Source organism: Sceloporus occidentalis, unplaced genomic scaffold, assembly GCF_023333645.1.
Source record: "Sceloporus occidentalis isolate IW3139 unplaced genomic scaffold, rSceOcc1.0.p SCAF_2, whole genome shotgun sequence".
NCBI classification, from domain to species: domain Eukaryota; kingdom Metazoa; phylum Chordata; class Lepidosauria; order Squamata; family Phrynosomatidae; genus Sceloporus; species Sceloporus occidentalis.
In genome coordinates this window covers 183907753-183929850 of record NW_028316982.1, presented here as the reverse complement: position 1 = coordinate 183929850, position 22098 = coordinate 183907753, and the positions used below count along the sequence as shown (strand labels likewise).

The following is a 22098-nucleotide window of genomic DNA, read 5'->3' as shown; positions in this document are numbered from 1 at the left end:
GCCCCGTGTTTAGAATAGTGAACGTTTTTGTTTCATGTACACAGTTAAGCATTTCGTTTACCATGGTATGTGAAGCTCTTCTGCCCCAAAGGAAGCTTCCACATGAAGACTGAACGTCTCAATATTCTAGCTGAACTTCATAGGTTACTGAAGAGCATCTGTATCTTATCCACAGTTATTCTTTTGGATTATGTTGCTGCATTAGCAAGCAGCTTTGCAGTTTAGAGTATAAAGTTGCATTGATTTCTGAAGTGCTGGAATTCTTTTAATGTTTTCCTAGCAGCCACTCCAGTGGTTAAGAAGGATAATGATCACTGTTGCGGTGGAATCTTTATTACGGGAGCAAGTGCAATCTGGGGGCTAGAAAAGGGACAAAAACAAAAAGAGGAAAAACAAACATCGTTTAAAGTAGTCTACACAAAAAGGTGAAACCCAGCATCACCTTTCATAGTTTATTGCTGATAGAGTAGTAGTTTTGGAATGTAGTTGACTTCAGCAGCTATTTATGATGTTCCCTGCTCATTTCATTGATGTGGATTTTCATTTCTTCTTTACTGGATATGCCAGAAATGTGTTACTTATAGGGTGACATATGTTATATATTTCTTTTCTTTGCATTTTATTATGCTCTTGGTGCTACTCTAATGTATGCAGTAGTTTACGAGTTCAAGGTGTATGTGTGAACACTTATCACCTTTTCTTAACTGTTTAAAATATCACAGCAGTTTTGAGAAGAATGGTCCCATTGTAAAGGCCTCTTTTTAAAAAAGTTTACTTTAGTAAAATATTTGTAAATGGGTCTTCAAGTGGCATATATTTCAAATAATTACTTCCTCAAAATTCAGAAGCGTGGAAGTTTTATGTTAGCACTATTATGAAAATTGATAAATTTACATACGCTGGAGCATTGCAGTGCTATAAAGTATAATACATTAAATGCATGCCTTGATGCCCATCTGTAAGTTGTTAACAACTTTGAATGATACATAAATATTTAATTGATATTAATAGTTGCTGAGTTCACTTTAAATAATTTATGCTCTGTAACTTAAATTATGTATTCAGTGAGATCTATGAAGATGTGTCAATATATTCAGCTTGTTCACACACACTTTCTGAAATATCCATTTGGGTAGCAGTATTTAAATATATGTTAAACTGATTAAATTCATTCATAAAATATAATATATAATAGAGATGAGAGAGAGAGAGAGATACTTATATAAGGATAGATTTTTCATGCAAAGGATTTTGGATTTGACCATTGAAATAATGAATAGGGAGTTCTATCAAAATTGCCATGAACCTAACCAGATGACACTCATTCGTCCTAAGTTTATTACTTTGACATATACCTTCTACTTTCTGTGGTCAGTTACAGTCCACCAGACTACTTTAAAAGTTAGAAGTAATTTTTTTAAAAAGAATAAGGTTTGCTTCAAAAATAATAATTTTTGCATCTTGACTCGGAGCAGGGCTTCAGTCAAGATGCAGACATTATTACTCTTTGTATTTCTTTTGTACTTTGAATATGTAAGCAGATGGCCTTGTACAATGTGCTGGATTTTCAGTTTATTATTTTTATTGTGCTGCTGTGCTTTTTATGGTTTATGTTCTTAAATGGTTTTAATTTTTTCATAGTTTTCTATTTTCTGATTTTTTCTGTTTTCTTTTCTTTTTTTAACTATTATAAGCTGCCTTGAATCTCAAATCCCAAACTGTGGGAAAGGTGGGAGATAACAAGAACAACAAGAACAATTATAAACAACAACAACAATAACAATTATAATTTCTAGATGTAACTTGTTTATAATTCATTAGAGTATATGTTTAGGCTCCAATCTGTCATTATATTTGTCTGTATTCTTTTTTCCTTAACATCTTGTAATATTACCAACTGTTATCAGGCTGCTAAAAACTATTTCAGGACCGCTTATGCTTTGGTACTGTATGTGTGTGTGTGTGTGTATTTATGTGTCTTCTTAGCTTCTTAGGTAAGGAATACCTCAGAGGTGGTTCTGCCAGTTCCTTCCTCTGAAATATAGCATCTGGTATTCTTTGGTGGTCTCCCATCCGAGACTAGCCAGGACAGGCCCTACTTAACTTCCGAGATCAGACAGGCTCTGGTGCTTTTAAATACTGAAGTCTCTTACCCACTTACTTGAAGTAAACGCCATTGAATGCGGTGGGATTTAGTTGTGAGTAGACATGTATAGGATTGTGCTATTTATCTAGAAATCTAAGGGCTCCCAACAGATTTTTGCAAAACAGACTGCCCCTGACAAAGCCAGATTGGCACTGTGGCAACCGCACAATATGGCCCAATCTGCTTTTTTCCTGGCTGAAAAATCTATTCAATATTCAAATACATGAACTTCAAAGAAAAATCCACAGCATTTACTTCCTAAGCAGAATTAATGCAGTTTGACATTGCTTTAACTGCTGTGGCTTAATGCTATGGAATTCAGGGATTTGTAGATTTTGTGAGAAAATTAGCTTTCTTTGTTGGTGCCACAACAAACTACAAATCCCATAATTCCATATGACAGTTAAAGCGGTGTCAAACTGCATTAATTCTGCAGTGTGGCAGCAATCCAAGTGACTGGTGTTACAGCTGATGTGTAAAGCTATTATCTTTTTCCTTCTTTACAAAGGTCCAAAATACACTGAAGAAATAATCCAGTTTGAGACCCCTTTAACCGCCCTGGCTCAATGCCAGGGAATTCTGAGAACTGTAGTTTTGTGAGACATTTAGCCTTTTTTGTCAGAGAGCTCTGGTGCCACAATAAACTACAATTCCCAGGATTCCCTTGAGCCAGGGCAGTTAAAGCAGTTGCAAACATTTGGAACAAACTTAACAAGTCATGTCTGTTTTGAGTCTGCTTTCAGTATTGAAATTGCTGTCAATAACTATAAAAAGTACTTATTACTTTTCCACACAGGAAACAATTGAATTGAAAAAGAAGAGCAGCATCAATTCTTGGAACTTCCATTTTTTCTCTTTTCATATCTTTTTTTAAAAAAAATTTGTGCGAAGGAAAGCTACACGCCTTACCATGGGGAAGACAGCAGCTAAAGGTAAAGTTGTGAAAACAAAACTACTGTAAAGAAAGGAAAATACGGTAAAGGTGGTGGGCACAAGCATCTCACAGAATGGGGCCTGGTGAGTCCCGTGGTTCACTAGGGAGCTGGTGGTAATGGAACAAGTCTGTCTCTTTTGGTTCTGCTGGACCATTCAGCAGCTTTCAGTACTATTTGGCATGGTATCCTTCTGAGCCACCTCTCTGGGATGGGACTTGAAGCATTGTTTGCAGTGGTCCCAGCCCTTCTTGGAGGGCCAAGCTCAGAAGCTGGTGCTGGCAGATTCCTGTTTGACCCTATGGCTGTAGGTGTCCCCTTTGGGGTTTGTTTTGTCTCTCATGCTATTTAACATCTACATGAAATTGCTGGGAAAGGTTATCTGGAGTTTTGGAGTTGGATGTTACCACTATGCTGATGACAACCAACTCTTTTCTTTCCATCCAGTTCCAAGGTAGATGTCTGTACTAAACCAATGGCTAATATACATAATGGACTGGATGAAGGCAAAGCAATTGAAACTTAGGCCTGTTACAGACTGCCAGAATAAAGCTGCTTCGGGTCTCTTTGGAGGTATGCTGTTTAAATGATGCATGCATCCTAAGGATCCAGAAGATGCACCAAAGCTGCACTCTAGTCCTTAGGACTGGAGCATGGCTTTGGTGCAACCTCCGGACTCTTAGGACCCATGCATCATTTAAATAGTATACCTCCAAAGAGAGCCGAAGCAGCTTTATTTTGGCAGTCTGTAACAGGCCTTAATCAGATAAGACAGAGGTACTCTGTCAGTTGAAAGGGAATCAGGGAAAAGGGATTGGATGGGGTGTGTTGGATTGAGTTAAATTCCCTCTGAAATCTCAGGTTTACATCTTGAACATGCTACTGGAATCAGATCTGAGTTTGCATGCCCAATTTCAGGAATAGCCAGGATTACAGCCAAAACTGTTGTGTCAGCTGTACCCCTTATGACACTTGCCTTGATTACATCCTGGTTGGATTACTGTAACATAGTCTACATGAGGCTACCTCTGGAAACTGTTCTGAAACTGCATCAGGTCCAAAATGCTGCGGCCAGGTTGCTGAATGGGGATCATATAAAGCCTCATATAAAGAACTCCTCTGGCTGCTGATTCATTTCTGGACAGAATTCAAAGCGCTGCCTATGACTTTTAAAGCCCTACATGGCTTGGGTCCAATGTATTTGAAAAACTGTATCTCTGTGAGCCTGCTCAAGATCTAACATATTATTTATTTTATTTTTATCCTGCCTTTCTCCCAGTTTGGGACCCAAGTCGGCTCACAACATGTGTGTGTGTGTGTGTGTGTGTGTGTGTGTACACACACACACATACACACACTAAAACAACACTTTAAAAACAATTAAAATAATGCAATTAAAACAGTAAAAAGTCTTTTTTAAAAAAAAAATACATCATACAAAATTTAAAACATACAGTATTAAAAATAATCTAAACAGATCCCCCAAACTGCAATAAAAGCAGGCCTGCATGATTTTAAAAAGCTTGCTTGAAAAAAAATGTATTTGCTTGCTGGTGAAAGGCTAGCAGGGAAGTAGCCAACCTAGCCTCCTGTGGAAGGGAGTTCCAGAGGGTGGGAGTAGCCACTGAGAAGGCTCTCTGTTGTGTCCCCACCAAACGAGCCTGGGATGGTGGTGGGACCAAGAGAAAACCTTCTTCTGAGGATCTTAGGGCTGTAGGTGGTTTGTATGGGGAAATATAGTATCTCAAATAGTTTGGACCTAAGCTGTGTAGGGCTTTATAGGCCATGACCAGCACTTTGAATTGTCCTTGGAAATGAACCGGTAGCTAGTGAAGCTGTTTTAACACAGGAGTTATACGCTCTCTATAACTGGCTCCAATCAGCATTTTAGCCGCAGCATTTTGGACCCATTGAAGTTTCTGAACAGTTTCCAAAGGCAGCCCCACATAGAGTGTGTTACAGTAGCCCAAATGAGATGTATCCAAAAGCATGTGTCACTGTAGCCAGATCTGACCTCTCAAGGAATGGGTGCAACTGGCACACTAGTTTTAATTGTGCAAATTCACTCCTGGCCACTACTGAAACCTTCAGGGAAAGGCTTTCTCTTGGTCCACCTCCATCCCAGACATCTCTGGTGAAAACAAGAGAGCCTTCTCAGTTTTGATTCTTGTACTAACATTTTCTTAACTGCATTATGATTTTAAAATGTTGTATGCTGCCTTGGATCCCTTGTTGGAAGAAAGACGGGATATAAATTAAATAAGCAAACAAACAAACAAGCCATGGCAACAAGACATTTTAATGTGTGCCATGTTCATGTTGTACTCCTTCAACGAAAGAGCATGAATAAGTATGAGGGCCTTGAGATTCCAAATGAAATGAATGGTAGGCTAGGGAAGATTTTGTCATCCAGAAATAGAACTTCCCTTAATCAATTCAGTAATTTCATGAGTCATAGGAGTAGATTTTGCAGTTTTTCTTCACCTCAGCTGTAGCCAATTGGAGGCAGAAAAGTCTGTTTTTGCACTTGTTTTTTGCTTCCTTCAAAATATTGAGATGTTGCAATTGAAGAAGCAAAATGGCTGGCATAGACTTGGTCGTAGAAACTGGCAAGTTCAGCTGAATGGTGTTTTGCTTTTGAAAGTGAAGGGCATAACCTCTTAAAATAGAAGATTTTATGTTGATAGTTGTTAAAATGCTTGTTTTACAAAATTAATAAGGGATACAATGAATAGGTACAATCACAACCAAACTGGCAGTTTGAGAGATGTGGGAAAGATGACCATGCCGCTGGTATTTAAATGATGTAACGGAAATTGTATTACAGCCACCTCTTCTAACTCATAGATGTGAGATTCACATCCTTGAATATGGGCAGAGGGGCAACCTCCACTATTTACAATAGTGCATGTGCCTGATTCAAGCCTATGGGGCTTGAACAAGTGTGTGACTCCGTTGTCATGGGGGGGGGGGGCTGGAACAGATCCCCCATGAAAACAGAGGGCCAACTGTACTTATAATATCTAAAAATATTCTAATAAAAATACCTTCCTCATAAAGCTTTTAATTTATTCAGCTATATATTTCAATTGCACTCCTATTTTATTTATTTTTTACCCTCCTGTTTTATTTATTTTTTAATGTATTAAATGTATATGTTTTTACTCTAGAGAGCAGAAACATTTCTTAATTATTTTGGATCTGAACTATTTCAATTAAAATACTTTTGACTATTGGCATTTTGTGTAGTAGTAGTAGTAATAATAATAAAGTAAAATAAAATTTTTATTTGTATCCCACTGTCCTATCAATGATAATATTTATAAGATAAATATTGGAAATATATAATATTTATACAGTGCCTAACATTAACATGATGTACTTTTTTACTTATTAAATATAATGTGAAGTAAATACATTAAAACTGGACACATTAATGTGAAGCAAATACATTAAAATACAGTGAATACAGAAAATTGTACAATGTTTTGGAATAACTATATATTTTTTCTATACATATCAAACAAAGTGCCATCTAGAGCATAAGATAGTTCTGAAAAGAGGACAAAATTGGAGCCAGAATTAGATTCTGGCTTTTGTTTTCAGCTGGGTAGTGAGTAGGGATGACTTCTGATAAATTTGGGTGACTTGATCCTCCCTCTGTTTGCAGAGTCATTTTTAGGTGTCTGCTCTTCCAGATCTTGAGCAAGTATGATTTGTCCCACTGATGTACAGAATAAATATATACAGTTATAATGGGACTGATATTTAATACTTTGGTCAGGAAACCTGATCTTGTAACACAATTATAGAGAATATACTGCAGTTGTAGTTTTACTGAATATGTTTAAACAACTTCATATTAAGGGCAAGATAAAGTGGTATTCCCTCAGCCCTAGTTGCAGGCAGCCTTTGTGCAATTTAGCCTGAGTATTTCTACATATTCATGTTGTTAACACTACACATTGACTCTCTCTTATTCCAAAATTATTGGGACCAGAAATGTTTTGGATATTGAATATTTTTCAGGATTTTTGAATATTTGTATATACATAATGAGATAATGAGAACCAGCATAGTATAGTGCGTTGAGTGTTGGACTATGGCTCTGGAAAATAATAAAAAAAAATAATAAAACTTTTATTTATATACCGCCCTTCCACTGATCAGGGCGGTGAACAACATAATACAAATAATACATACAATAAAACATTTTAAAACAATCATAAAACCCCCGGTCAGCCCTCCAAATTGCCGTCAGCAAAGAGAGAGAGGCCATCTAGGACTTCACTCGGGGAATGCAGTTCGAAATAGGAGGGTCTTTAAATCCCTCCTAAACTGAGCCAGGGAGGTGGCCGAGCGGAGCTCTATGGGCAGCGTGTTCCAAAGGGTCGGGGCAACGATGGAATACATCCTCCTCGATGTAGAGGAGAGTTTAGCCCCAGGTACCCTAAGTAGTTGCTGCCCAGAAGTTCTATGGGTGCGGGGCGGAATGTATGGGGAGAGGCGGTCCTTCAGGTATCCTGGGCCCAAGCCATGTAGGGCTTTATAGGTAATCACCAACACCTTGTACTGTGCCCGGAAGCGAATAGGCAGCCAGTGCAGGTCTTTAAGCACCGGTGTTATGTGACTGGTCCTGGAAGTACCAGTGACCAGCCTGGCCGCCATATTCTGTACCAACTGTAGCTTCCGGGTATGATACAAGGGTTGCCCCATGTAGAGCGCGTTGCAGAAGTCCAATCTAGAGGTTACCAGAGCATGTACCACCGTTTCTAGGTCCCTCTGGGCCAGGTATGGGCGCAGCTGGCGAATAAGCCGAAGCTGGTAGCAGGTGCTCCTGACCGTCGCATTCACCTGGGATGTAAGGTGAAGTGACGAATCAAGAAGCATCCCCAGACTGTGCACGGAGTCCTTCACAGGAAGCGTGATCCCGTTCAGGACAGGTGGAACCACCGCCATTCCTGGGCCAGGAGAACCTATCACGAGTACCTCCGTTTTCTCTGGATTCAGGCTGAGTCGGTTTTTCCTCATCCAGCCCATTACTGACTCCAGGCATGCCACGAGAGGAGAGACGCCATCCTCGGTCACTGCATCAGTCGGAGACATAGAGAAGACTATTTGGGTGTCATCAGCGTACTGATAACCCCGCGCCCCATGTCTCCGGATGATCTCTCCCAGCGGTTTCATGTAAATGTTAAATAGCATGGGAGACAGAATGGCTCCTTGAGGGACCCCAGTTGTGAGGGCCCTCTTATTGGAGCACACGTCTCCCAGCTGCACCATCTGGAACCTCCCAGAGAGGTAGGACCGGAACCACTGGAGCGCAGTGCCCCCGATTCCTACCTCAGCCAGGCGCTCCAGAAGGATACCATGGTCTATGGTATCGAAAGCCACTGAGATGTCCAAGAGCACCAGCAGGGATACGCTTCCCCTGTCGATGCCCAGACGGAGATCATCGACCAAGGCGACCATGGCCGTTTCAACCCCGTAACCCGCCCGAAAGCCAGTTTGAAATGGGTCCAGATAATCCGTTTCTTCCAAGACCGACTGAAGCTGGATTGCAACCGCCCTCTCGATCACCTTCCCCAAAAATGGCAGCAGCGAAACTGGCCGATAATTATTATGTACCAGGGGGTCGAGGGAGGGCTTTTTTAACAAAGGTTTTACAATGGCCAATTTTAACTCAGATGGAAATTGCCCTTCCCTCAGGGATGTATTTATAATCCGTCGCAGCAACGAAGTTACTGCCGGTCCCCCCTGCACTGCTAACCATGAGGGACAGGGATCGAGAGAGCAGGTTGTCTTCCGAACGCTTCCGAGGATCTTGTCCACATCATCGGTACTCACCAACTCAAACTGATCCAGTATAATGGAGTCCACGGAGGCTCTGGACGCCTCTACCCTAGGTTCTGCTCCAATGCCAGCGTTAAGACCTTCGCTTATCCGAGAGGTTTTATCCGCAAAGAAGTTGTTAAATTGGTCGCAGCAGGCCTTAGAAGGTTCAAGGATCTGGTTCTGGGTGGGAGGGAGCTGAGTTAGCTCCCTCACAACCCTGAACAACTCTGCTGGACGCGACTCCGCGGACGCGACACGAGCACCATAGAACAAGTTCTTAGCTGCTCGTATCGCCTCTCCGTAGTCCTCCAAAAGGTGGTCTAGGAGAGCCTTGTCGGCTAAGCGTAGGTGTTTCCGCCAGCGGTGCTCTAGCCGTCGCAGGACCCACTTCCTTGCCCGGAGATCTTCTGTATACCAGGGCTTACGTTTGGAAGCAGGCTTGAGAGGGCGCTTGGGAGCGATGCTGTGTATAGCCCTAGAGAGACCGGTATTCCAGATACCAGTCAGGGCATCAACAGAGTCGCCGTCACTTCCAACCATGTATCCCTCTAAGGCTTCCTGGAACCTTTTGGGTTCCATCAGCCTTCGAGGGTGGACCATCCTAATAGGTCCACTACCCCCGGGGGGGATCTGGGTAGTGGCCTTGATTTTTGCCTCCACGAGGAAATGATCCGTCCATGACAGGGGGGAAATATTAGTTATTTCCGCCCACGGATTTTCCGCATCCGAACAGAAGACCATATCAAGTGTATTACCCGCAAAATGCGTTGGACCCGCAATCAGCTGGGACAGGCCCATGGCTGCCATGGTGTCCATGGATTCCCGAGCCGCACCGGATGGAACATAGCTGGCCGTGAGAGCGATGTTGAAGTCTCCCAGGACAAGTAGCCTGGGCGTCTCCAGCATCAGCTCGGCGACCAGCTGTGTCAGCTCGTTAAGGGAGTCCGTTAGCGCACGGGGTGGCCGATACACTAACAGAATCCCTAGACTATCCCTAGCTTTTAGGGTCACGTAGATGCACTCGATAAAGGACGTCTATCGGATGTGGTTCCTGGTAAGAGACAAGGTGTTCCTATGTATCAAAGCCACACCCCCCCACCCACCTAACCTGGGCTGGTCCTTCACCGAGAACCCAGCAGGGAGGGCCTGTGCCCACACAGCATCCCCCTCAGGCCCAAGCCAGGTCTCGGTAATGCAAGCCAGGTCGCAGTTAGAGTCCTCCAGCAGATCGTGGAGGATGTGGGTCTTGTTGTTGATCGACCTGGCATTGCACAGGAGCAGCGACAGGGTTTGTGGCACGGTTGGAGTGTCCCTCAGGTCCCTTTGGTTGGGAGGGGGACAGGAAGGAGAGATAGATATGACGCATCGATCCCGCCTTCCTCTGTAACGCGAGTCCCTTCTCCCACCGCCATACCTCCCCTTGCCCAGCACTACCTCAATGGGAGCTCCGCTCATGCCGATGTTATCCCCCTCCTCCCCAGCCCACGCATCCCCCGCATCCATAGCCTCCTCCCCCCCTTCCCCCGCAATAAAAAGAGCAGAGGTTAGCCACTTCAGGCATCCCCTGCTCTAAAGCTGGCAACCTCACAGCCTCTTCTGACTCTTGCACCGCTAAAACTGCACGGCTGCGCAACTGCGCGGCTGCGCAACTGCGCAGTTGCGCAGCTGGGGTCCTCTAAACAGTCCGTGGGCGGCCTCCCTGGGGCGGTGCGCAGATGCGCACCTCTGACACCCCAGAGAGAGCCGCCCGGCAGCAGCAGCTTGGCCCCTGGCCCGGAGTCCGGCAAAAGAGGGAGGCGTGGTGAAGGAGGAGTCCAGGCAGCTGGATTTCAGCGTGTCGCTGCCACCGACACGCCCCTCGCTCCACCTCCCCCCAGGTGTCCCTGGTCTGGTCCTCTGAAGCCTCCTTGGAGCCGCAGCAAAAACAAAAGAGGAGTCCTCTAAACAGTCCGTGGGCGGCCTCCCTGGGGCGGTGCGCAGATGCGCACCTCCGACACCCCAGAGAGAGCCGCCCGGCAGCAGCAGCTTGGCCCCTGGCCCGGAGTCCGGCAAAAGAGGGAGGCATGGTGAAGGAGGAGTCCAGGCAGCTGGATTTCAGCGTGTCGCTACCACCGACACGCCCCTTGCTCCACCTCCCCCCAGGTGTCCCTGGTCTGGTCCTCCGAAGCCTCCTTGGAGCCGCAGCAAAAACAAAAGAGGAGTCCTCTAAACAGTCTGTGGGCGGCCTCCCTGGGGCGGTGCGCAGATGCGCACCTCCGACACCCCAGAGAGAGCCGCCCGGCAGCAGCAGCTTGGCCCCTGGCCCGGAGTCCGGCAAAAGAGGGAGGCGTGGTGAAGGAGGAGTCCAGGCAGCTGGATTTCAGCGTGTCGCTGCCACCGACACGCCCCTCACTCCACCTCCCCCCAGGTGTCCCTGGTCTGGTCCTCCGAAGCCTCCTTGGAGCCGCAGCAAAAACAAAAGAGGAGTCCTCTAAACAGTCCGTGGGCGGCCTCCCTGGGGTGGTGCGCAGATGCGCACCTCCGACACCCCAGAGAGAGCCGCCCGGCAGCAGCAGCTTGGCCCCTGGCCCGGAGTCCGGCAAAAGAGGGAGGCGTGGTGAAGGAGGAGTCCAGGCAGCTGGATTTCAGCGTGTCGCTGCCACCGACACGCCCCTCGCTCCACCTCCCCCCAGGTGTCCCTGGTCTGGTCCTCCGAAGCCTCCTTGGAGCCGCAGCAAAAACAAAAGAGGAGTCCTCTAAACAGTCCATGGGCGGCCTCCCTGGGGCGGTGCGCAGATGCGCACCTCCGACACCCCAGAGAGAGCCACCCGGCAGCAGCAGCTTGGCCCCTGGCCCGGAGTCCGGCAAAAGAGGGAGGCGTGGTATGAATCCCTTCTCAACCATGAAAATGACTGGGTGCCCCTGCCTGGACAAGTCACACTATCAGCTTCATGGCAATGGCAACCCCACATGAAGAAATTTGCCAAGAAAACCGTTTGATAGGGTTGCCATAAGTTGGAAACAACTTGAAGGCACACAGCAGCAAAATGGGGTATCATGGAGTTGGAACTGAACATGAATTTAATTTATTTTTCATATACATCTTATACACATAGCTTGAAGGTAATTTTATATACAATAATTTTGTGTATGAAACAAAGTTGGTGTACATTGAACCATCACAAAGCAAAGGCATCACTGTCTCAGCCAACCATGTGGACCATTTTGGATTATTTCAAAGTCTCACCCTGTAGTAACCTGTGTAGTAACTCACAGGAGTCAATGGCAATATGTTTTATAGATAGTTATATGAAAATCTGGTCCTTTTTCTAGAAAGGAAATATTTTATTAAATTGACATTTTGATTTCTCAGTTCTTATTTGGAGTTTTCTGAAGTCTGTTAATACCAACAAATTACTCTTCCAGTGCAACTTTAAGTATACGTAGACAGAATTCCCACTGAATTCAGTGAGGCTGCTTTTTTAGTAAGTGTGCTTAACACTGAATAGTTTCACTGCAATGACCCCTGTACCATTTTGTCTGTGAGTAATCTCCACTGTTAGGATGTCATGGCAGTAGAAAACCAGAATAGTATAGTGGTTTGAGTGTTTGATTAGGATACTGGGAAACAGGAGTTCAAATCCCTGCTTGGAAACCCACTGGATGGCAAGTCACAGTCTCTCAATCTTGCCAAGCAAACCCCATGATAGTTCACAAAGTGAGAAATGACTTGAAGGCACATAACAACAACAATCCCTACTGAACTGAGTGGAAAATCTGTGAAAACATATAAGATGCTGTTGTTAGTTCTTATCATTTAATGTAAGCAAGTTCCTAATATTAAAAATTAGCTATGAGCATCCATAATATTTTAAATATTCTGTGCAGTATGTTAAAACATGTAAAATGTAAGTTGTTGGGTTTTTGTTTTTTAGATTCTAAGACTGTTAAAAAAGACAAACATGGGAGTAATAATCTGTCTAGCAACCAGCTGTTACATAATGGTATGTATTATAAAGGTAAAGTTAATACAGTAAGTTATATCTTTTTAGAAATAAATTTGTGTGCATGCTTTCCTACATAAGAATCTTTAGATTTTCTTCTGCTTCTCGTAGCCCTGGGAAACCTCTTGTGTGAAATGCCTTCTCTTGTTTCTGGCCGGGCAATTATTTTTTCTTAACCCCAAATGGCATACATGGCATTCACAAGGCCTTCCAGCCATAAGAAGTGTGGAGGACGGCAAGAAGATAAGGGAGATATAAAAGATCCTTGCTCAGATGGTATTCTACATATGTAAACTTTGGATTTAACACATTATGATGCAAAAAACCTTTTAAATGTTTTAGTTTTGGTTAACATTGATGTTTGTTACTTACTCCAGCAAGACATCATAGTTATAACTAGCGTATCTTCAGTTTTTGGTATTGTACTTTGCTTAAAACATGAGTTTGCTTATATCTGACATTTAATCTTGTTCTCTGTGTTTTTATGCTAATGGATGAATCAAATATTTAAATTTTCATTTTCCTTCATAGTTCTGTGATGTAAAGGGGGTTATTGCTATAGCAGTTGACATTTCTAAATTTTAATATAGTGTTATATTACTGTATTGTTATGTTGAATGTTGTTGTTTGGCACCTTGAGATGACTGTGAATATTTGGAATTCATAAAATATAAATAATTAGAAAGTTATATTAGGTGTGCTTAAACAAAAACACTGACAAACAATTACATGTTCTCTAGTAATCAGCAATTGGGATTAGGCTATTTTTCCATTTTCTGATGAAGCCATCATATTGGAGTAAGGACAGACCAGCTAGGTTATAGAAATTAGAACATTATAAGTAATGTGTTGGGGATGGGAAGAAGTTACAGTGGACTTGTAGTGGTATATGAAAATATTGTGGACCTACAGATGTGGAGTAGAGCTCTCAGCATTGTTCATTACTGGCTCTTTTGGCATAAACTGCTGGGACTTGCAGGCAGGCAACATCTGAATTGCCACATGATTTCCACTCCTGATGTAAACTTATGGAGTTTTATGGACAACATAAACACAAGGACCTTTCACACTACAAAAATATATGATTTCACTTTAACAGCATGGTAGCATCCTGTGGCATTTGCAGTTAAGTTGAATTTCCTATTGCTCAAAAATAAAAATTAAAATTAGAATTCTCCGTCAGAGAGCCCTAGTGTATCCCCAAACTATATACTCAAGAATTCCATAGAATACCGTGGCAGTTAATGTAGAATAATAGTACAGGTTGAGTATCAATCTAAAATCCAAAATAGTCCACATGAGTGGCTGAGATAGTAATACCTTTGTTTTCTGATAGTTCAGTATACAAAAAAATACTTTAAAATATTGTGTATAAAATTACCATTAGGTTATGTATGTAAAGTATATAAGAAACATAAATGAATTTTGTGTTTAGACTTGGATCCTGTCTCCAAATTATCATATCATTTACATGCAAGTAAAATTCAAAATCCAAAACACTTCTTTTTCCAAGCATTTTGGGATACTCAACATGAACTGCAATTTTATGAATTGTATATATAGACCCATCATAAGAGTCTAACTTAAAGAGTTAAGCTTGAAGCCGCCCCTTCCGAAGATAGATTGGGGCCATGGCAACCACATGCCATGGCCCAATCTTAAAGCCAGCTGAAAAAGAAGTGGCAAAGGTGTTTATCAGACGGAGTCTCTGCAGCTCAGATCTGAGGCTTCTGCAGATCGGGCGATTCGCATTCACATGATAACGAGAATGTATTTTCATACCTGGTTGCTGTTCTGTTGCTCTTCAGAACTGATGGGGAATCGAATCGAAGGAAGTCAAGTGATGCAGATTCAGGCAACGCGGAGTGAGTGCAAATTGTATTTCCACACCGGTGCATACCATGGGGATTCAATGATTCGAATTGGGACCCTTGCACATGCTCAGTGGGGCCCTGAAGGCATCCTGAACCTTTGCACTTCCAGGGCTAAGAAGGGAGCCTGGCTCCACTTTCATGCGAATGCTAGCCTCTCCAGAATGACAGCTCCCCCTTTTTTCTTCCTCCTTTCTAGTTTCCCATCCCTGGCAGCCAAATTCAAAGGGTCCTCCGTGTCAGAGCCCCGATCCAATTCATCCACATCTACATCTATCTCAGTGGTTCCCAAACTGTGCCCTTTAAAGGATCCTGGACTTCAGCTTCGAGAAGCCTCAGCCATGTTGGCCAATAGCTGAAGTCCAAAAGCCCTGAAAAAGCTATATCTATATCTATATCTATATCTACATCCATCCTCCTGTCATTCAGTTGCCTTAGGTTGCATCTACACTGGGGAGATAATCCAGTTTAACTCCAGTTTAACTGTCCTGGCTCAGTGCTATGGAATTCTGGGAACTGTAGTGTCCGGAGACATTGAGCCTTCTCTGCCAGCTCTGGTGCCTCAGCAAACTAATAATCTAAATTATTATTATTATTATTATTATTATTATTATTATAAAATAATAAATTATTATTATTTTTAAAATAAAGTATTACTATTATGGGAGTTGGAGTTTGTTGTGGGGTTCTTGACTCGGGGCTATGGAATTCTGGGAGTTCAATCTCTCCCTCCATCCTCATGTTTCATTTCCTTCACATCTATTTCAAAAACATTAGTATACATCCTTAGGATAGATGTACATGTGGATGAAATGGATGGGGCTCTGACATGGAGCATCCTTTTGAATTTGGCTGCCAGGGATGTGTGTGTGTCTGTGTGTGTGTATATATATATATATGAGATAGATGTGGAGATTGACAGGAGGATAGATGTACATGTGGATGAAATGGATGGGGCTCTGACACGGAGGATCCCTTTGAATTTGGCTGCCAGGGATATGTGTGTATGTGTGTGTGTGTATATGAGATAGATGTGGAGATTGACAGGAGGATAGATGTACATGTGGATGAAATGGATGGGGCTCTGACACGGAGGATCCCTTTGAATTTGGCTGCCAGGGATATGTGTGTGTGTGTGAGAGAGAGAGAGAGGCAGGGAGGGAGAAAGTGCTCACTGGCCAGGCTGCTATGCAAGGGAAGGAGAGGGAAGCAGAGAGAGAGTTCCAGTGGAGTGCTGGTTGCCCTGAAAGCGAAAAGAGCCACCGGAAGAAAATGGGGCAAATTGTAGCAGGGCATCATGGGAGATTTGCAACCTTGGGGGGTCTTGCGATGGTGTTCAGGAGCACAAGCAAATTGGGATTCCACCAAACCAATTCACAGTGAGATAGAACAGAGCCCCAATGCGAATTGTGTCAATCCCCTTATTTAGCACACTTGCCAAAACACGGCAAAAAGAGGAGCCAGTAAGGATTCAGTTTGGAAGTCCTGCAGAAGGGGCTCACATTTAAAGCTACCAGGTATGAAAATACATTCTCGTTATCATGTGAATGCGAATCGCCCAATCTGCAGAAGCCCCAGATCTGAGCTGCAGAGACCCCGTCTGATAAATGCCAAAGATCCGCTCTTTTTTCAGCTAGCAGAAAGCTGGCCTTTCCTGCCCTGCCATGGCTTGAAGCTGGTTGCAAGCCACTCTGGTAGCATGCAGCATATAAATGCCATGCCGCTGGAGCATCTTGAACTCCCTCACATCTGGGAAGCTGCCCAGCTTTCTGGGTGGCTTCAGGGCATCATCAGAGCGTGCAGCGTGTAAACACTATGCTCTGATGATGCCCTGAAGGTGTCTTTTACAGGCCGTCTGTTCCATCCCTTTCTACTGTAATAATGTATTTTTAGCTGTACCCCTTTTTAAAATATTTGTTCTTATTTATTAAAATGTTTTATGTCTTGTTGTATAACAGGATATCAGATCAGTGTAGTGACAAAATAAACTGATGACTTTAACATTTTAAAACAATCATTATGTAAACAATTTTAGTTCTCAATATTGTGAGAAAGGTGAAATGAATAAATAAATAAGGAAGAAAAGGATTGTTTTTGTGAAGAGGAGCCTACTTTACTCTTTACTAACTAGGCTACAGAATATTGCCACATGTCTATCTATCCTAAGCCTCAGGTAGGAATGCTGCTGGTCAGGACTTTATTGTTAGGTAAGGGCGGGGAGGTCCTCTTTGAGGACTTTTGACCTTTTTTTTCATTTGCAAAACCAAGCATATTGAAACTTAACTTTTCGTTTTAAGGTCTCTTTCACACTATGCAATTCTACCACTTGGATATCAGTTTAACTGCCATGGTTCTAATCTGTGGGAATCCTGGGATTTGTAGTTTAATGTGTTATTTAGATTTCTTTGCCAGAGAGCTGTAGTGTCTCACCAAACTACAAATCCCTAGTTTTCTCTTTTTTAGATTACTTTTAAAATAAAAATAATATACAGTCAAAAATAAAGAAACAGAAGGAAGAAAAAGAGAAAAGGAAAGGAAAGAAAAGGAAAGGAAAAAAGACATACAGCTAATATACAGTAGGGCTCTGCCCCCCCCCCCCAATCTTGACTGTGATGAAAATAAAAATAAAAAAGAGAAAAATATATTATTCTACCTTTACAGAACCTACTAAATAATCCTACTAAAATTACTAATAACCATACATCATTGAATTTTTATTGCTCAAAAATAAAAATTAAAATAATCATGAAGAGTTTCTATTCTTTCAAAAAGTCTTCAAATGGCTTAACCTTTTAAACATTTGTTAATTTGGCCCTTTGGGGTAACCCAGCAACCTTAACAATCCATTCTTCTATTGTCAATGCTTCAGTCTGCTTTAAACAATATTCTTGGTGCTGCTGTCACATATTGAAGAAATAATCTATATTTACAATCCAGTTCATTATCAATAACCAACAGAAACTCTGTTTTTTAAGTTAGCCATATTCATAAAAATCTAGAACATATCTATTGTAGAAAAAGATTAATGATGCTCTGGAAAAAAAAAGTTTAGTCTCTAGAGTTTGGCTGTCTATTAGTCCAAAGAACTTTTAAATTCTAGGTAGTCCCCTTTGATTTTCCTTAATACCTTTATTGGAACATTTATCTTTATTAGGACTAACAACCCCATTCCAATAATCCATGCAAATCAGATTCTGTAGGTCTAGCTCAGAAGCCTTACTTTAACAATTTTCCATACTAACGCTGATTTCTCATTATTGGAGCCATAAATACCCATTAAATGCATTACTTTGCCATTCCAGTTAATTTCAACAATTAAAATTTAAAATTTTTATTTTATTAATTACAAACAAACAAACATACCGTAACAGACATACCATTACCAAACAATTCATTAATGAATTACAATCATAATCAAATACAATACCACCCCCCCCCCCCACAACAAAGGAAAAGAAAAAAGAGGGGGAAAAAGAGATAACAAGACAAAAAAAAATCCTTCCCTAAACCTCCCCAATCATACTCACCATACTACCTTACCATTTTCCCTACATACATTCCATGACTTCCTTCCCTCTTTATATATTTTATATCTCCATGTATCTCTTATCTACAACAATTTCCTATCTATATCTACTCACAATTTATTGTACTTATAACCTTTTTCTTCATTACGAATGCTGCATTATCCTCAATCTATCACCAATCAATATATTTGCACCACAAATCAGATGAACCACAACAGGGGTAGGCAACCTGCGGCCCGCGGGCCGGATGCGGCCCGGTGAGGCCTTGGGACCGGCCCCAGCCCGGTCCTGCTACCGATTGCCGCCGGGGCCTTTGGTGTCTCGCGCAAGGGGCATGGTGGGGCAATTGTCTATAGAAGCCTCAGAAACATGCATTTATCTTAACCTTTTTTAAAAAATCAGCAAATTTTTTCGCGTGTCCTCCATTTTTTATTTAAAAAGTGCCCTCCATTTGAAAATTTTGTTCTACATTTGTCCTGGTTTATTTATTTATTTAATTTTTAAAAAATTATTTAATTATTTATTTTTTGGCTTCGCCCCCCCCCCCCCCCCAGTTGTCTGAGGGACAGCAACCCGGCCCCCGGCTCAAAAGGGTTGCCTACCCCTGAACCACAATATACACTTCATTATTTCTATTAATATAGTTTTCATTCAATAATCTCTCCATACTGCTTCCTCATATATTCAAACACTAAAGCCCATTCATCTTTAATTTTCCGTGATATATTCCCTAACCTTTCATCCCTTACTACTTGCGTCAATTTGTCCATTGCAACTATTTCTATTAATTTTGACGTCAATTGCTCTACTTTTGGGATCTCTTTTGTTTTCCATAGTTGTGCAATTAATATTCTTGCTACTGTTGTCATGTAAAATAATTGCTTTCCATATTTCCTTTCATTCTTAATATCAAATATACCCAATAGGAAGCTTTCTGGTTTTAATTCTAATTTGATTTTCAGCATTTCTTCAGTTATATCTCTGATTTGTGTCCAAAATTTCTTAATAACTTTGCAATTCCACCAGCAGTGTATAAATGTACCTGCTGTTTCCCCACATTTCCAACACTTATCATTTCTGTTTTTATAAATTGTGGCTAGCCTTTCTGGAGTTAAATACCACCGGTAAAACATTTTAAACCAGTTTTCTTTTATATTTTGAGAGGCACTATATTTCAGACTTTTTGTCCACACATGCACCCACTGGTCAAATTGAATATTATGCCCAATGTATCTTGCCCATTTAATCATAGTGTCCTTCACCACTTCTCCCTCCATTTCCCATTCCAACAACTTCTTTTATAACTTTCCAATTAACTTCTCTTGTTCCTTCGTTAGTAATTTCTCCAGTTCTGTCATGCTTTCTTCATCACCAAATTCCTTTAGATCTTTCAATGTTCTCTCATAAATTCTCCTATAGGCATACCACCCCAAATCGAATCCCATTTGTTCTAATTCTAATTGTGTTTTTATTACAATTTTACCTTGTTCCTTCTTTGTAAGTTCTTTATATTTAAACCACTTTTTTCGTCTGATCATTTCTTTTCTATAAATAGCCTCATGCGGTGAAAGCCACATTGGGAATTTATGAAACATCCTACTCTTATATTTGTTCCAGACCTTTAATAAATTTTTTCTTATACAGTGATTATTTACTAACTGATTAACTTTTTCTTTGTCATATGCTAGATAAGCGTGGAATCCATAGCTTAAACCTTCCCCTTCTAACTCTATCAATCTTTTTTGTTCTAAATTTATCCAATCTTTTATCCAAATGAGACTACAAGCTTCCGCATATAATTGTAATTTTGGTAATGCCAATCCTCCTCTCTCCTGAACATCTTGTAATAATTTTAGTTTTATTCTCGGTCTTTTACCTTGCCAAATGAAATCAGTTATGTCTTTTTCCCAGCTTTTGAATGGTTTATTTGAATTTATAACAGGGATCATTTGGAACAAGAAAAGCATCTTTGGGAGTATGGACATTTTTATTACCGCTATCCTGCCTAGCAAGGATAGCTGTAAATTCTTCCATTTTATTAAATCTTTCTTAACTTCTGACCATAGTTTTACATAATTGTTTTCAAATAATTCATTTGTTTTTTTTGTTAACCAAATACCCAAATATTTAACCTTCTTGTTTATCTTTATTCCTGTTTTTTCTTGTAACCTTATCTCTTCTTCTGGTTTCATATTTTTTGTTAAAATTGTAGATTTATTTTTATTAATTTTACACCCCGTATACTCTCCAAATTCCTCCATTATCTCCATCAGATTATCTATACTGTTTTGTGGATCTTCCAAGTTTATTACTATGTCATCTGCAAATGCTCGTGTCTTGTACTGGTATTGTTTTAATTTCACACCTTGTAATTTTTCTGAATTCTTAATTCTGTTTATTAAAATCTCCATTACTAACAGAAAAAGTAAAGGGGTTAGGGGGCAACCCTGCCTCGTACCTCTTTCAATACTGATTGACTTTGTTATATCTCCATTAATATTTATTTTCGCCCTTTGATTTATATAAATTTGTGATATCCATTTTTTATACTTTGGCCCTATATTAATGCTTTCTAAAATTTCCATCAATGCCATCCAATCAACCGAATCAAAAGCTTTTTCCATATCAACAAAAATCAGTCCTAATTTCTTATCATTATGTCTCTCATAATATTCCAAAATATTTAATAAATATCTCATATTGTTTTTCATATACCTTTTTGGCAAGAATCCACACTGGTCTTCATCTATCAGGTGTTCAAAACAATTTTTGAGTCTTTGAGCCATAATTGATGCAAATATTTTGTAATCCAGATTTAACAAGGAGATTGGTCTATAATTTGCTGCCTCTAATGGATCTTTACCTTCTTTTGGTAGTAAGATTATTTCTGATTCCCTCCATGTTTCCGGTATTACCCCCTTTATACTCTCATTCATAACTAATCTCAACGGTTCCTTTAGCTCTTCCTTAAAAATTTTATAAAATTCTATTGGGTACCCATCAGGTCCTGGAGCTTTTCTGTTTTTATTTCTTTCTATCGCCTTTTCTATTTCTTCTTGTGATATTTCCCTCTCCAAACTTGCCTTTTGTGTCTCACTAAGCTTAAAAGTTTCTCTTCCTTTCATAAATTCTCTCAGTGTTAATTTATGTTCTTGTTTCTTTGAGTATAGGTACCTATAAAACTCTCTAAAGTGTTCTGCAATTTCCTCCTGCCTTGTTATCAATTCATTATTTCTCCTAATCTTTGTTATCACTTTGGCTTGCTTTTTTTTCTTTAATCTTAAGGCCAACCACTTCCCCGGTTTGTTAGCGCTCTCAAAATACTGTTGATTTGTCCTTTTCATTTCCTGTCCTAGTTCTTCTGACATTTCTATTAGTATTTGATCTTTCAGTAATTTATATTCACTAGATAATTTTGGATCCATTGGCTTGCCATTCAAAAGTAGCTCTTTCTCTTTAAGTTTTTTATTTAATTGATCTAATCTTTTGGTTCTTTCCTTCTTTATAATCACATTTTGTTGAATTAAACACCCTCTCACCACCGCTTTAGCTGCATCCCAAACTATATCTATCCTTGTACCTTTATCTAAGTTCTCTCTAAAGTAGTTAATTATTGACTTTTTTATAACTTTCTTTGTTTCTTCATTTCGCAAGATGTTTACATTTAGTCTCCATTTGAATGGCGTTTCCTCCTTTCTCATATCCTTCAATATCATCATTTGTGGATTGTGATCCGATATCAGTCTCGGCATTATTTCCATTTCCTTTACAAATTTTACTAATGTTTGGGTCACTAATATTAGA

The 22098-nt window shown here is 40.9% G+C and overlaps 1 protein-coding gene across 3 annotated transcripts in view; it reads left to right on the top strand.

Annotated features, from left to right (window-relative positions):
• Positions 1-22098, top strand: part of SCML2 (Scm polycomb group protein like 2) — a 76135-nt gene that overhangs the window by 14235 nt on the left and 39802 nt on the right. For 2 of the 3 annotated variants that reach the window (XM_089511694.1, XM_089511693.1), the window contains exons 2-3: positions 2943-3078; positions 12828-12896. In XM_089511694.1, the coding sequence (XP_089367820.1) occupies positions 3057-3078; positions 12828-12896 (91 nt within the window). In that variant the 5' untranslated portion in view covers positions 2943-3056. Of the gene's footprint in view, positions 1-346; positions 426-2942; positions 3079-12827; positions 12897-22098 lie in introns of those variants that run through there. The other variant, XM_089511695.1, reaches the window with a different exon arrangement.